The sequence below is a fragment of the Bactrocera latifrons genome, unplaced genomic scaffold (assembly GCF_001853355.1).
Source record: "Bactrocera latifrons isolate USDA-ARS-PBARC rearing strain unplaced genomic scaffold, ASM185335v1 scaffold_2, whole genome shotgun sequence".
In the NCBI taxonomy this organism is placed as follows: domain Eukaryota; kingdom Metazoa; phylum Arthropoda; class Insecta; order Diptera; family Tephritidae; genus Bactrocera; species Bactrocera latifrons.
Window position 1 is genome coordinate 2,105,080 of NW_017535518.1, and position 14,035 is coordinate 2,119,114.

A 14,035-nucleotide genomic window follows, 5' to 3' on the forward strand; every position below is an offset into this window, starting at 1 on the left:
TTTTATTAAAACAATTTTTTAAATTATTATGATTCAATAATGCTATTTATAGTGTACTTTATATAAATACATGCTGTCATTCCATCGAATTAAACAATTTGCAAAGATTCCACAAAAACATTTTCTTTTATAAACCAAATTTCAGACACATACACACTTTAAATAAAAATATGAATTTTGTTGATTTCCAGACGCGCACTACTGCCAATAGCCATTATTCGTGTGCGGCAAGATATTTACTACTACACCACACTGTGTATTTTAGTATGTACAAATTTTGGAAACCGCTAAATATTTGTTTATTTTTTCTTAATAAAACTGTTTTATTTTTGCGTTTTTCTTGTGCAAAAAAAAAATGAAAATGTACTCGAATTTAAAATACCCCTTTTATGACTTTGTTGAACCGAAATTCGCGTGCGTTGCCGCCGATCGACACGGCATTTCTGAAACAAAGCGGCCCAAACATTTCGAAGATGCCACAGCCGCCACTGAGTTGAAGAAACATGTGAGTGACTGAAGATGCTCGCGCATCTAAACACATATGCATTCATACATACACTTAAATTGTATCTCCAAGAGACGGAAGAAGGCACTGACATAAATGTACAATTATATATACGTGCGATATAACTCTTTAAGCTCGTTAATCTGTTTATTTACCCCATGAGAGACTTGTAGCAGCAATCCGTCGATCATCTGCTCTCATCAAACGTTGATAGTTATTGAATTCAGGATAACTTTTCATGCGATCATGCCAAGTGATTTTCTGGTGATATTCATAAAAATATATGAATTTATTTCAGTATATATGTATGTACATATGTACATACAACATTTGTAGGTAAGTGAATGCACTTATGAATATATGAATACAGCGAGTGTATTGTTAATGGGGACATGAATCTTCAAAAGCTGTATATAGTACACAATTATGTGTGATATATTTTTCTTAAGCAGTTTATCTTGTTATCACCACTGATGTTGATGTCTTTAGATTGGTTAAAGCATAAAGAATTCAAGCAGATAACGTTACACATTATTTACACAAGAGATGCTACCGATTATTATTCTTTCTCGACTAGTTGTTTACTTTCCTTTTTTAAACATATGTACATATATTTCGGTTCATTGTTTTCATTATCTTAATACCTTGTCACCATACCCACTGTTGATCATTCATTTGACGGTAAATAAGTGAAAACAATTTATTTGATTAAAAGGGATAATAAATGCAAAGAAATCTTAAATACATTTTTTATTCATTATTTTAATTGTGCCATTTTTTTAAATTCGTTCATTCAATTAAAATTTATGTATTTATGTTATATTTGGCCTAAAAGAAATAGATAAAACAGCCTTGGTGAAATATAATAAAATAATTCAACATAAAGTACTTTATTAATACAACGATATACAAGTGTGTTTCCCATTATTATATATTTCATTTTAAACATAGTTTGTAGAGGTAATCATTAAAATTACAATATTCTGATGCCGATAATACTTAAATGCACATAAATTTAAATTTTTTTACTCAGTTCACTTATTAATTTCTAATTATGGCGAGTATTATCTTTCAATTACATACTATTGCCTTGGTATAATTCATCAATAGAAAAAATAATTGTTAATTATTAAACACTTAGAAGCTATAAAAGTAATCACATTTATCACAAATAACACAAAGACTGTTGACACTTGCATCAGTTTCTACAGCATATGCGCTTTGCGGCTCCAAATAGAAGGTGAGATTGGCATCACAATTTTGCTCATGCACATCTATTTGCGAGTGTAGTATTTGTCGTAGGGCCAAAGGCTTAGCCGCATTATTAAAGCTGGAAAATATACTCACATGTATATCGAATAACTTTTAAAAAGTGTACTTTTTAAATAAATCCTACCTCACTCCACAAGTGCACTTGAAAATATTAGTTTCTTCGTTCTCTTTTGCGATTACATGGGAAAGATTGCATTGTTGGCAAATGGGACAAATAACTGAATTGTTATTTGCATCTTCATCGGCGGCATTTATTAGCGATATTTCTTCTGCTTCGAATTCCTGTACAAACCATTCATTCATTTCATCGCGCAGTTCTTTGAAAATTTCTTCTTGCAAACGCAAGTCGCTTTCTAAATTAGCAACTTCTTCTCGCAACAGCTTATCCAAGTCGAACTAATTATTAATAATACAAAATATTAAATTGCTAATAAAACTATAGTATTACTAAAATTCCAAACTATTAAAAAACAAACCTCTTCTGTTACAATTGCTAAACGCCGTTTAGTGAAATTGGCTTGCCTAGCTTCACGCACCCGCATGCGACATTTCTAAATTAAATATATTTAATAAGTAAAACAAAGGAAAGCTATTATATTTACTAACATCACGCAATTGGTCACGAATTTTTGGCGAACCGTAACGATATACTTTGGCGGCATTTTTCGAATGAAGCTTCTGTTCTACACTTGTATTATAAACAGGATTTGAAGGAATTTCCAAAGACATATTTTAAAGAATATATCTTAACTTTAATATAATATTAAATTTATCACCGAAATAGACAATTTAATTAAGTAAGAAATTAATTTCCAGATATATGAATCAAAAATGTACCAAATTGCTTAAAACAGCTGTTTTGAGTGGTTTCACACAAGTAGACTCGGATAGCAAAAAAGCGACTCTTCAAATAAGAATGCGTTCAGAGTGGTAGATGTCCATTAAGCTGCACAACAGAAATACTACAGCATTTTTATAAATTACAAATATACTAATTAAAAAATTGTTGTGCTTTCACCTACGTGCCAATAAAGTAAGCGATTAAGTATAAGATTATAATTTAATAGTCAAAATTTGCTCTCTGGAACAGTACAATAATTTATATAGAGATATTTTAGAAAACATTTTCTTTTTTATTTAATTAGCATATGCACAAACCATTTTCCCAATTTGTTTATTGACATATACTTTGTTCGTCAGGACAGCCAACATATAATGTCAATTTGAATCGCAGCCAACACGGCTATACTTCCTTTCGCGTTTTCTTTTCTTTCTTTCCTCTTTCAACGTGCTAAGTGACAAGTTAAGGTTAGCGAAAGATTTTGTGATTTTTGTGATTTTTGCGATTTTTCACTTCAAATGCATGGAAATCTAAATTAAATTCTTCTTAAAATGTTCGTGTATCCTTGCATTATAGATGACTGCCACCGCAGCCGCCAAGAAGCCCGAAGCAAAGGGCAAATCTGCCAAGAAGTTACCCGCTGTCCCCGAGTCGAAGCTGAAGTTCAGCAAGAAACAAGTCAGCAAACGTGCTGTCTTGATCAAGCGTAAATTGAAGCGTTCTGCTGTCATTGCGCTACGCAAACGTGAAAACTTGGTTCGTGCCGAGAAATACCAAGCCGAATATCTGCGTGCTGACCGTCGTGAGATCAAGTTGCGCCGTTTGGCCAAGAAACGAGGTCAATTCTACGTGCCTGCTGAATCCAAATTGGCTTTTGTTATCCGTATTCGTGGGTGAGTTTTAATATGATATTTTTGCATAAACAAAATACTCAATGTGTTTCTTTCATTTTTGCTAGTATCAACAAAGTTGCCCCCAAAGTGCGTAAAGTTTTGCAGTTGTTCCGTCTGCGTCAGATTAACAATGGTGTTTTCATCAAATTGAACAAAGCCACCATTAATATGTTGCGCATTGCTGAACCCTACATTACATGGGGATACCCAAATCTGAAATCTGTCCGCGAATTGGTCTACAAACGTGGTTTTGTCAAGCACAACCGTCAACGTGTTCCCATCACCGACAACTTCGTGATTGAACGTAAATTGCGTAAAGCCCATGACATTCAGTGCGTTGAGGATTTGGTACATGAAATCTTCACCGTTGGCCCACACTTCAAGAAAGCCTCCAACTTCTTATGGCCATTCAAACTGAACACTCCAACCGGCGGTTGGCGCAAGAAGGCTAATCACTACGTTGAGGGTGGTGATTTCGGTAACCGTGAAGACAAAATCAACAAATTGCTGCGCAAGATGGTTTAAGAATTTTAAATTATTGGCTAACCCGTTGACTCCGGGAGATTTTGTTGGTGTACATGGGGGAGTATTTTTATTCCAAAAAAATATATAATAATAAAAAGAAAAAATAAATGTTTTTTTATATAAAAGTACATATCAAATATAGCTGATTGGTGTGGAAAGTCGACATGAAAGTAATAATATGAAATGCTAGGTATTGAATTCCTTGCAAATTTTATAATCGCTTAGGTTTAATTTAGAATATTTTGAAATATTGTTTTTTTCTATTGTTTATGATCAAACAAAAACCATTAGGGCAGCTTCTAATTTTATAGACGCGAAGCCACAGAATAAATATATATGTACATAAAATCAACAGATTACGTTTACCACGACCAAAGAGGATGATCGGATACTAAAATTTATATGTGCATATATTTATGTTCGTAAATCAACAACGTGATGAACTGGGTGGATTTAACCACGTCCATGTATATATGTATATACACCAACTTCTTTCTGTGTTTGAGATGTCGGTCTGAAGTTTTGAACACGTTCTTGCTATTAATTTGTCGAAACCGCAAATATCGGACCACTATAGCATATAGCTGCATTAGAATAACTTTTTCATTTAACAAGATATCTAGGATTATTATCTGGAGCAATAGTATAATATCGGAAGAAATGGATGCAACCATTTTTGCGCATATCAAATTCTTGGATGGAAACTTTGTTATTTGTGAAGGGTATTATTAGTACGGTGCAGCCGATTTTTTCTTGTTTTTTTTTTTATTATTTCTGCATTACTACCACACTGAAAGTTAAGTACATCCAATGACCATTTAAGGATAAAAGACCTGCATTTAATCATCAATTCATGGCACATGAAATGCGTTTCTACATCTGTATGAATATTGATAATAATATTCAAGTTTTCTCTATATGATAAAGGAAAAGCCAACATGTTTGTTCACATATTTTTTATTGCCTTTAATTGTAATTTTGAAATATTTCGTCTGCATTCCCTTCCACGTATTTTTTATTTAATAATATTATTGCGAAATCTTTTAATTGATAGAATGAACGATTCATACGACTCTATTTTACTTTAAATAACTTAATTTTGGTTTTTCGTTTCGTAACTTTTTTTTCTTTTCTGTAATTACTAAATTGTAATTAAATATACTTTCTTAACTACCATGTAACGAGAATTTCAGCTTTGAGAAATACAACTACTATATATCGCAATTTACTTTCAAATAAGTATTTGCTTAAATATCCGGGATTTTTGAAGAAAATTTCAGATAATTTCTCAATAATGGAAATACATCATAGTTCTATGTAGCGATTATGTTACTTGTAGTATTACAATAAAATTTTTCAATGCATGCCTAACAACACAGAACATATAAAACAAGGAAAATTTGTTGTACGACTGTTGTTGTTGCTGCATAAATTTCTATTATCTTATTGTTGTCCGTGTGATACACGAATATTTTGAAAATGCCGCTGGTCCCAGTACTCCTCCAAATTAAATGGTTTGAAATTTTTTAGTTGATGATCCGACTCATTACAATAATTTACGGGCGTATTCTGTTCATTTACCTGTAAGAAGAAAATAAATTTACTTAATTTTACAGTGATAATCACAAAATAATAAAGATGTTTGTATAATGTTACGGGTTTCATTAAGATGCACAATAGCACTTGGCTCTATTCTAAGCATTATCTATAAATAAATTTACTGTAATTTTAACAAATGTGGCAATAATATAAAAACAATTTTACAAGTTACAACTAACTGACTTCAGTCAAAAATATTTTGTTTCTTGTTTCACGTAATTTACAAAAATTCGCGCTTTCTTTCAAATCTTCTTATATAAATTGTTTTAAAAAATTCTAACGGCCACCGACATGCCAACGTAATCACGTCAATTTGAGAACAATATGTAAATTTAAAAAGTCATTAGAACAAATCAAGCGAAATTCAACCATAGAGAACGGATAATAATAATATAGAAATCAAAACAAACTCAACGTACATTCGAATTGAAGTTTATATTCAAATATAAATAGGCAGGTGCCTCAATATTATTAAAACGTAAAAATGCCTCGAAGACGTAAACGCAAATTCGACAGGCGTCCATCAACATCCTCTTGGTCATTTGCACCAACATCGCTATCAGTATCGAATTCGACATCAGTTAACACGTCTCTGGCTGGTACAATGAATAATGCACATTCTGATTACGGATATGTAGGTGTCGAATCTACTGACGGTGAATATGATGAAAATTTTGCCGAGTTCAATAATACGTCTGAAATAATTCAACCGAGTAATCGAGACGAGTTCTGTAACGAAGTTAATTATTCGGACTACCATGATTACTCTTACCATGAATTCGATTCAATTCAACCACCTTCCCATTTATTAAATTTATATGAGGTAAGTTTTGAAAATGCTATTATGCCAGCCCGACACCTACTTTATTTTAATGTCTTAACCTTGTATTTTCCAAACAATTCATTCCTAAACAAACTTTGTTTATAAAAATTACCTTTGTCCATGCTTCCCTGATATATCGAATCAGTTCGTCATGTTGTGTGAGCGGTTCGCGGGACATTGTTGATTGTGGTGAATATGCGCTATGATTGGTCGTTGAATATTGTGACGAATTATTGCGATGATTATCTAAATGTTGTTGATGTTGATTATTATTCGATGATGAAAGTGATGATAACGAATTTGATTGATGTTGTTGCTGGCCTGCGCGTCGGATTGGTGTGTAGCGATTAGAGCTGTAAATATATCGAAACATATATTATATCTGCTTTTCACGCACACATGAATATTTACATATTTATCAAAATTATAAACATATCTTGGTATACTTTAAAACGAAAATACTTGTAACCGCATAATTTAACTTATCTGCTTTTGTTGCGCTTAACGCATTCAGAAATAACTGGTACTATGCAAGTACTTCCTGAATGAGAATGTTTTGAAATTCTAGTACAAGAGATTATATTATATATGTACATGTATAAAGATTCAGTGCGATGAACTTATTTAGCCGTAGCCGTCAGTATGAATATACACGAACTGAACCCATAATTTTCTCAAGTCGGAACCGAGGACTATTGCAAATAGGTGCCATACTAACTTTTTTCTTTATTTAGTGTATTTATATACCGTCTTTTGCTTAGTTTTAAACATATTGTAAATTCAAATTGATTATTTATGAGGTCAAGTGAGTTTAAATCAATTTGTTACAAGTACACTTGTAAATTTGCGAAAACCAAAGTAAGGATTCTTGGCATTTGATTTACATTCGTTCAAAATGTTCTCACTTTCAAATGCGCGTGATCAACGTCGTCTGTGTTTCTATTAACACAAGAAGCGTTATTAGCTGACATTTAAACACCGAAAACAACAAATTTCAAAGCGATATTTTTCGTTTTCACTGTAGGGTTTTAAACGCGTTATATTAAGCACTAAGCTTTAAAAATCAACATGAAAATGTAAACATTTATCATATGAACATGTAGTTGATTAATTTTAAATGCGTTCACATATTAATACATTTGTCAATTACAAACTCATCGTAGCAGATATGGTGCTTAAGAGTAATCTAAAAGAGTCTCAACGGAGTTGGTGGTTAAAGGCCTTGGCACCATTTTGCATATTCCGCTTTCATTGTAGATTCTTGCCAAATACTTCCACGGCATACTAAATAAAATTTTTTTATTTTAGAGAAAATATTATTAACTTACCCGTTATTGCGATCCATTGTAGGTATTTTGCTTTATCAGGAGCGTTCACTATTTATTATTTATTTATACGTTTTATGCGCCAATACAACTGCACATACAATTTTCTTTGTGCTCTTCTTTAAACTATACGCAAAGTTTACTTTTTATGCGAACTACGTAGTGCCTTTTTATATCCTTCGCTGCATTAAACTTATTCTGAATTTTAATTAAAATACTTCAAATATCAAACAATATAGTCGACGTTGAATTTTGGTGCTGTTTTTGCACTCCCAAGTTGCTTGCACACTCTTTCCTCCGTCGCTTTGTTTATTGTAAATTTATTTTTTCTTCTGTGCCCAATTTTTTATCTACATTCCTTTTTGTCAGTATTTATCACACACTTGATCTCTTCTACCTTACAAAAACAACGCAATCAATCCAAAAGAGATAGAAGTACAACTTCAAGAAGTTTGTTCATCGGCAATTCCTTCTACAAATTCAAAAATATATAATAGCTTCAGCCTTTAACTTAGAATTTTATAAATAATTTTCTTTATCTAGTTCGTTTCGGAATTCTTCCATAAATAGTTTTCCTACTTTCGTTTCGAAAAGTATGCAATCAATAACTTAAGGGTTGCATTCAAATAGTATGATCTCTGCATACTATTTACTGTGCTATAGACAGCGAAAGTTTATAACATTTTCCATTCTTTCAATTTTAAATTCCTGCGAAAACAATTCTTAAGCTGCAATATTGTAAAAAAATAATTAATACATATATAACACAAAACGATTATATTATTCTATTATGTCGAATACTGCATTTTCAGTACGAAATAAGAAAACCCGTAAACAAACAAAAGTATAATACCCTTCACAATTACAAGTTTGTATTTAACAACTTGGATTTGGTCGGTCGTTTTTAAGTAGCTACATAAAATCTATAATGTCCCAATCTGAACTATATCTTCAACGATTATTTCGTTATCTTGGATAAGTATTTATACCAGATTCCGGGAAGAGTTGTGTATACAAGATTTTCATTTTGTTCAGTCAGTTTGCAGGGCACCCATATATTAGCTTTAATAATCTGATATCGGCGCTTGCGGGAAATGAGCACTTTCTTAGGGGCAAGCGAAGTTAAAAATTTCAGGGAGTTGTTTGCATATATGTATGCAGACAGACGGATATGATCAAATCGAGTCAGCTCGTCACTTTGATCATTTATATGTATTGTATATTTTATAGGGCCTCCGATATTTCTTCATGGGTGTTAAAAACCAACTTAATATACAATATAACATTTTTAAAAAATTTTCGCATATAAAAAATATTGTATATTCTTATTAAATAAAAATTTGTTTTATGTATTTCTCTTAATTTAACACAGTCCATTCTCCTGAATATACACGCATTAAATGGTAATCAGTCTAATTGCGTGAAAAAGCTTCCTTCTAAAGCAACGTCCTCATGTTGGCTGTCGCATCGTGTTTCCGTCTCCGACAACTTTTCCTTAAATTCATTAAAATATTTTCCATTTGAGTTTTCATTCCATGTCTGTCCCCCAAATGATTCTTCGACATTTTTTGTATTAGTTGTAGAATGATATGACACTGGCGGATAAACACACTTGGTATAATCAAAGGGATTGCTATGTTTTGTACCTTGCGGCTTCAAACCGTAACGCTCTTCAAAAAAATCGAACACTTGTTGCTTTTTAGTGAAGTTGTTGAATTCCAAACGCAATTTACGTTTCATATGGCTACTCCACATAAATGTTAGATGGTGATGAAAACATTGGAAATGTATGTTATCACCGGCTCGAGTTGCGATATCTAACCATTTTTGCACGCATTCAATTGGCGTTTCTTTTTCTTCGATATTATTATCAAATAGTGCTGGATTTGAAAGCAATCCACGAGCTGCCATAACACCATCAGCTTTTGTTTGGTCATGCAATTCTTGCGCATCTTGCCAGCTACGTATATTTCCATTGACGACAAGCGGAATATGAACTGATTTTTTTACCTCAGCCATAGCGGGAATGTTCAGGGGATCCGATGTTTTTTGCCACATTGTTCGGCCGTGGATTGTCAAAAATGTAGCCCCACATTTTTCCAGTTGTCTTGCCAATTCTACTGTAGATCTAATAGATTCCTCTGGAACTCCATTAAGTAAACGTAGTTTTACCGATATACTAAAACTTTGTGGTAAAAGACGTCTAGTGGTTTGTATAATATCACGAACCAATTCTGGGTGTCGTAGAAGTCCGCAACCATATCCTTTGGATATAGCCCATGACTGTGGACAGCCACAATTCAAATCAACACCATCAACATATGGGTATATTAGTTGAGAAGCAACAGAAAACTCATACGCATCGCGTGCAGCAAACTGTGATATAATTGGAAAATCTTCTAAACATGTTGTGAATTCATTATCGCGCGCCTTTTGGCTATGTATAAAGGAATCTGCAATAACCATTGGGGTAAAGGCAAGTTGTACCCCATACTGCCGAATTAACCGCCTAAACTCCAGCTTGCTGTATCGCACCATTGGAGCACTGACAGGCACAAATCCATGAGGGGTTGCCCTTTCGTTTTCAAAAATGCTTAAAATATTTGCATGCGGTCTTTGTTGAGGTAATAACTCGATATTTAATGTGTTCATGGTAATTGGAGCTATATTTTAATTCAATTCGCGTTTGTTTACATTTTTACTTTTTTGGTTATGGTTAATTTCTTCTCATCATCAGGGTAGTATTTCTGATAAAAAAGAAACCATTGATGCCAGAGAACGTATATTTATAATTGATGCCTTTATGAAGTTTTCATAATTACTTAATGTTTTCTTTTTCTTTTTGATAATTACTTTATGAATTGTTTTCAGATCGGGAGTAAGTATATAACTTTTTATTTATTAGAACTATTTCAAGATTTAACAAATTTTCAATATTTATTACTTCTAATTAGCTTAAGCTTACTTGACAACTCTGGATGGTCGCAACAAAGAAAGAACGAAATAAAAAGTCAGGAAAACAACAAAAGCCCAAATATTAATTAATTAGAAAGAAGAGTGATTGACTGTGACTAATATTAAACTTTAATAAAATATTAATTTCATACATAGAACTTAATAATATTCATGTAAATATAAGAGTGATAAGAAATATAAACTTCGGCTTGGTCTATTGAGCAGAGAATAAAACTTGTAGTAACAGAAACTTTGGCTAAGACATGCACTTCTCCATTCCGGATACGCAAGAATTATATTCGGAGTTAACTGGAACCACCTACACAGGCTACAATATATATATAAATGGCAGCTACCATTGTTGTTTAAGGTACAAACAATTGCATGCACTGCACGAACAGCTTCGTCGTAGGTGTGCAGATCTCAATATCCAGTTGCCTGCGACATTCCCTCCAAAGCGTCTGCTACCATTAACTAATGGGCAACTAGAATCGAGAAGGGCTTCTTTAGAACATTATTTGCAATTATGTGGACAAGATGCCGTCATTTCGAAAATGGATAATTTTCAAAGTTATCTGCTGAATGCACAACAGGAAACTTCTTTAGCCGATGGTATTTTAGGGCTGGATTATAGTGGTAGCGATCTTAAGCGTGTGTCAGCTGTTTTGGAGGTGTGGCTATCAAATGACCTCACCCTGCAGGTCAATTGTCATATTGGCGATAATGCTAGCACGGTATTGCGTAAAGTATGTGAATGTGTACAACTGCCCACACAATTTATGCAACATTTTTGTCTATATTTGGTGCGACGGCAAAACAGTGATATTACACAAAACAAATTGGTGCTATTAAGACGATTAATGGACTTCGAATCACCCTATTTATCACGTTTATGGGCGCAAGAGAAGACTTTATCGTGCCAAGTAATGATTCGCAAAAGCTATTGGAATCCCACATATGATTTGGGATTATTGCATGACCAGGTTGCTCTAAAACTGCTTTTTGCACAAATTGTATGCGACATAGATAATGAATGGATAATTGCCCCTCCCGAAGTTTTACAGAAGCTATCTAGTTTGCAAGAACACGGGATGCAAACAGAGTACATAGAGATGGCACGACAATTACCACTTTACGGGTGCTTGCAATTCAGTGCGTCACTTATCGACTATCCGGAAACAAAAACCACAGCACTTATATCCATTGGAAATAAAGAGTTAAGTATGCGTACTGCAAAAGCTGGGAAAATTTATGAGACTAAATTTCGTGTAACACGAATGCGTTGCTGGCGGGTAACAGCTATGCATAACACATGTACCATAGATTCATCAATTTCAAACAGTACCGATGAAAATGCAAGTAATTACGGAAAATCGCCAACAAATTTACAGCTTGCTTTTGAATACTTAATGTCCAAACAGACTTTGCGATGGATTACCATAACAAGTTCACAAGCTATGCTTATGTCGGTTTGTCTACAATCAATGGTTGATGAATTGCTGAATTGTAAAGATACTGTTGATGGTTTGAATGCACGAGTTAGAGAAATTTCTCAATCCCAATTGCTTTCATATGTTTCACGAAACGGAAGAGTATCACATATTCGACCGACATTAACGTCATCCGCTTCCACACCATCTTTGTCCACAGAGTTAATGTCATCATCAGCTGCAACAACAGCGACTACCACGTCAAGTTCATCTTCTTCATCATCGCCAACTGCACCTGTTAAATTTTTCACTCAACGTACTCGCACGAAATTCAATCCAAAAATATCCAGTTCGAGTTCGTATTCTGCAGTTTTCTTTCGTAATGGTGCTGAAGAGTCTGTCCACAATGAGGCATTCGAAGGTATTGGGGATGATGATCTTTAAACAGAAAGAATCTCTAAGTAAATTTATAACTGCGCAATTTTTGAAATGCATTTGGAATTTTATTTATGTAACTACTAAGTCGGTAAATGTAGTTTTGCTATTTAGGGATATTAATCGCCAGCACATTGAAATGTTAAAACTGTTTATTTTTTATTCTTGTCAAAAATATTGCCAAATTCTTTACGATTAGTCTGTTATAGAAAATTTAGATACTGAAAAAGTTGATTTTTTATTTTTGTTTTATGCATAAACACAATAAGTACATGCATATATTAAACTTTCACTCAGGACTCACGTCTTGCTGTGCCAAAAAGATATGGAAAGAATTTGCATTTAAAATTGCATTTCATTATATACATATGTTTATATGTATGTTTGTAAATGAATTTATATACGAATCCTGTTTTTGTATACGGACGTTTTTTAAAAGCTATTTCTAGGAACGAAATATTTTATGCATATGTAAGCAAGTAGGGACAAAATATTGTCATTATTCTGCTGAGAATACATAATAATTAATATTTGTTTTAAAGATTTCAATGTTAAAATTTTTAAATCAAAATACTAGTAAATCGAAAGAAGTTTGTCGCTTTGTGGTAACGGTTCTTAGCGCATAATATTAGTAATATATATTTTAACATTTGACTCACTCTTATAAATATGTAACTCTTTTGTATAAACTTATTATAATTTAAATAAAAACCTAAATCGAAATAAAAGAATATGAAGAATTTAACTTATAAATTGAATTGAAAGTTTGAATTAACAGACACATTTTCCAATTAACAAAAGTTGGCAGCACACTGCATTCAATAGCATTTTTATTAAAGAAGTGTATTATAAATCTTATTTGTAAATAAAATTAGCATCTCGAAAGTGAATTATAGACAAGTGCCTAAAACAAAAGAAACTTACTATCTCTATAATACATAATTACTTCTCATCAACTTCCTGCCCTGATAGACGACAGAGCTAATATGCATTAGCGGGCTTAATTTACATTTACTTGCGCATTTCATCCATGTTAATGCAAGTTTGCAATGCAGATGAATTTCATATATTTAGCTGAATTTACCAAATTTGAGAAGCAACACTGCTCAAAAGTTGTTGATTTTTGCTATTTTTTGACAGATGTCGCTTGATCTCTGCCGCCTTCTTTGCGTTTACAGCATCAGAGGTTAGCAGGTTTTATATTGCTAATTATATTATGTGCAAGTATCTTAACAAAAAGAAATTTTAATATTTTTAGACTTCAGAAAATAAACAACGCACAGTTAACGTAGTTAATAATAAACGAATTTTTTCGTTAAATTTATATTGATTTTCCAAAAATACCAAAATGTCTATTAATAATTTATCTTATTCATTTTTGTTTCACTTTTTTTTAAATAAGTAAACAAATTTCACAATCAGCTGTCTAAAT

The 14,035-nt window shown here is 32.7% G+C and overlaps 5 protein-coding genes across 5 annotated transcripts; 2 read left to right on the forward strand and 3 right to left on the reverse strand.

The window, feature by feature from the left end:
- Positions 1-1,418: 1,418 nt before the first annotated feature.
- LOC108967826 (RIP-like protein) lies at positions 1,419-2,647 on the reverse strand. Its single transcript, XM_018931449.1, has 4 exons — positions 2,384-2,647; positions 2,254-2,328; positions 1,902-2,173; positions 1,419-1,835 (listed from the first exon to the last, which is right to left on the reverse strand). The coding sequence occupies exons 1-4, from the start codon at positions 2,504-2,506 to the stop codon at positions 1,643-1,645; spliced, it is 663 nt and encodes a 220-aa protein (XP_018786994.1). The 5' UTR covers positions 2,507-2,647; the 3' UTR covers positions 1,419-1,642.
- Positions 2,648-2,988: 341 nt separating this feature from the next.
- Positions 2,989-4,140, forward strand: LOC108967798 (60S ribosomal protein L7). Its single transcript, XM_018931424.1, has 3 exons — positions 2,989-3,085; positions 3,195-3,511; positions 3,577-4,140. The coding sequence occupies exons 2-3, from the start codon at positions 3,195-3,197 to the stop codon at positions 4,034-4,036; spliced, it is 777 nt and encodes a 258-aa protein (XP_018786969.1). The 5' UTR covers positions 2,989-3,085; the 3' UTR covers positions 4,037-4,140.
- Positions 4,141-5,288: 1,148 nt separating this feature from the next.
- LOC108967874 (protein FAM195A) lies at positions 5,289-8,365 on the reverse strand. Its single transcript, XM_018931517.1, has 3 exons — positions 7,787-8,365; positions 6,571-6,811; positions 5,289-5,617 (listed from the first exon to the last, which is right to left on the reverse strand). Exons 1-3 carry the CDS (start codon positions 7,801-7,803, stop codon positions 5,480-5,482), a joined length of 396 nt encoding a protein of 131 aa, XP_018787062.1. The 5' UTR covers positions 7,804-8,365; the 3' UTR covers positions 5,289-5,479.
- A 714-nt stretch (positions 8,366-9,079) lies between these two features.
- Positions 9,080-10,493, reverse strand: LOC108967873 (tRNA-dihydrouridine(20a/20b) synthase [NAD(P)+]-like). Its single transcript, XM_018931516.1, has one exon. The coding sequence runs from the start codon at positions 10,433-10,435 to the stop codon at positions 9,191-9,193; it is 1,245 nt and encodes a 414-aa protein (XP_018787061.1). The 5' UTR covers positions 10,436-10,493; the 3' UTR covers positions 9,080-9,190.
- Positions 10,494-10,785: 292 nt separating this feature from the next.
- Positions 10,786-13,287, forward strand: LOC108967872 (sorting nexin-17). The gene has a single exon (XM_018931514.1). It carries the CDS (start codon positions 11,002-11,004, stop codon positions 12,610-12,612), a length of 1,611 nt encoding a protein of 536 aa, XP_018787059.1. The 5' UTR covers positions 10,786-11,001; the 3' UTR covers positions 12,613-13,287.
- Positions 13,288-14,035: the final 748 nt, after the last annotated feature.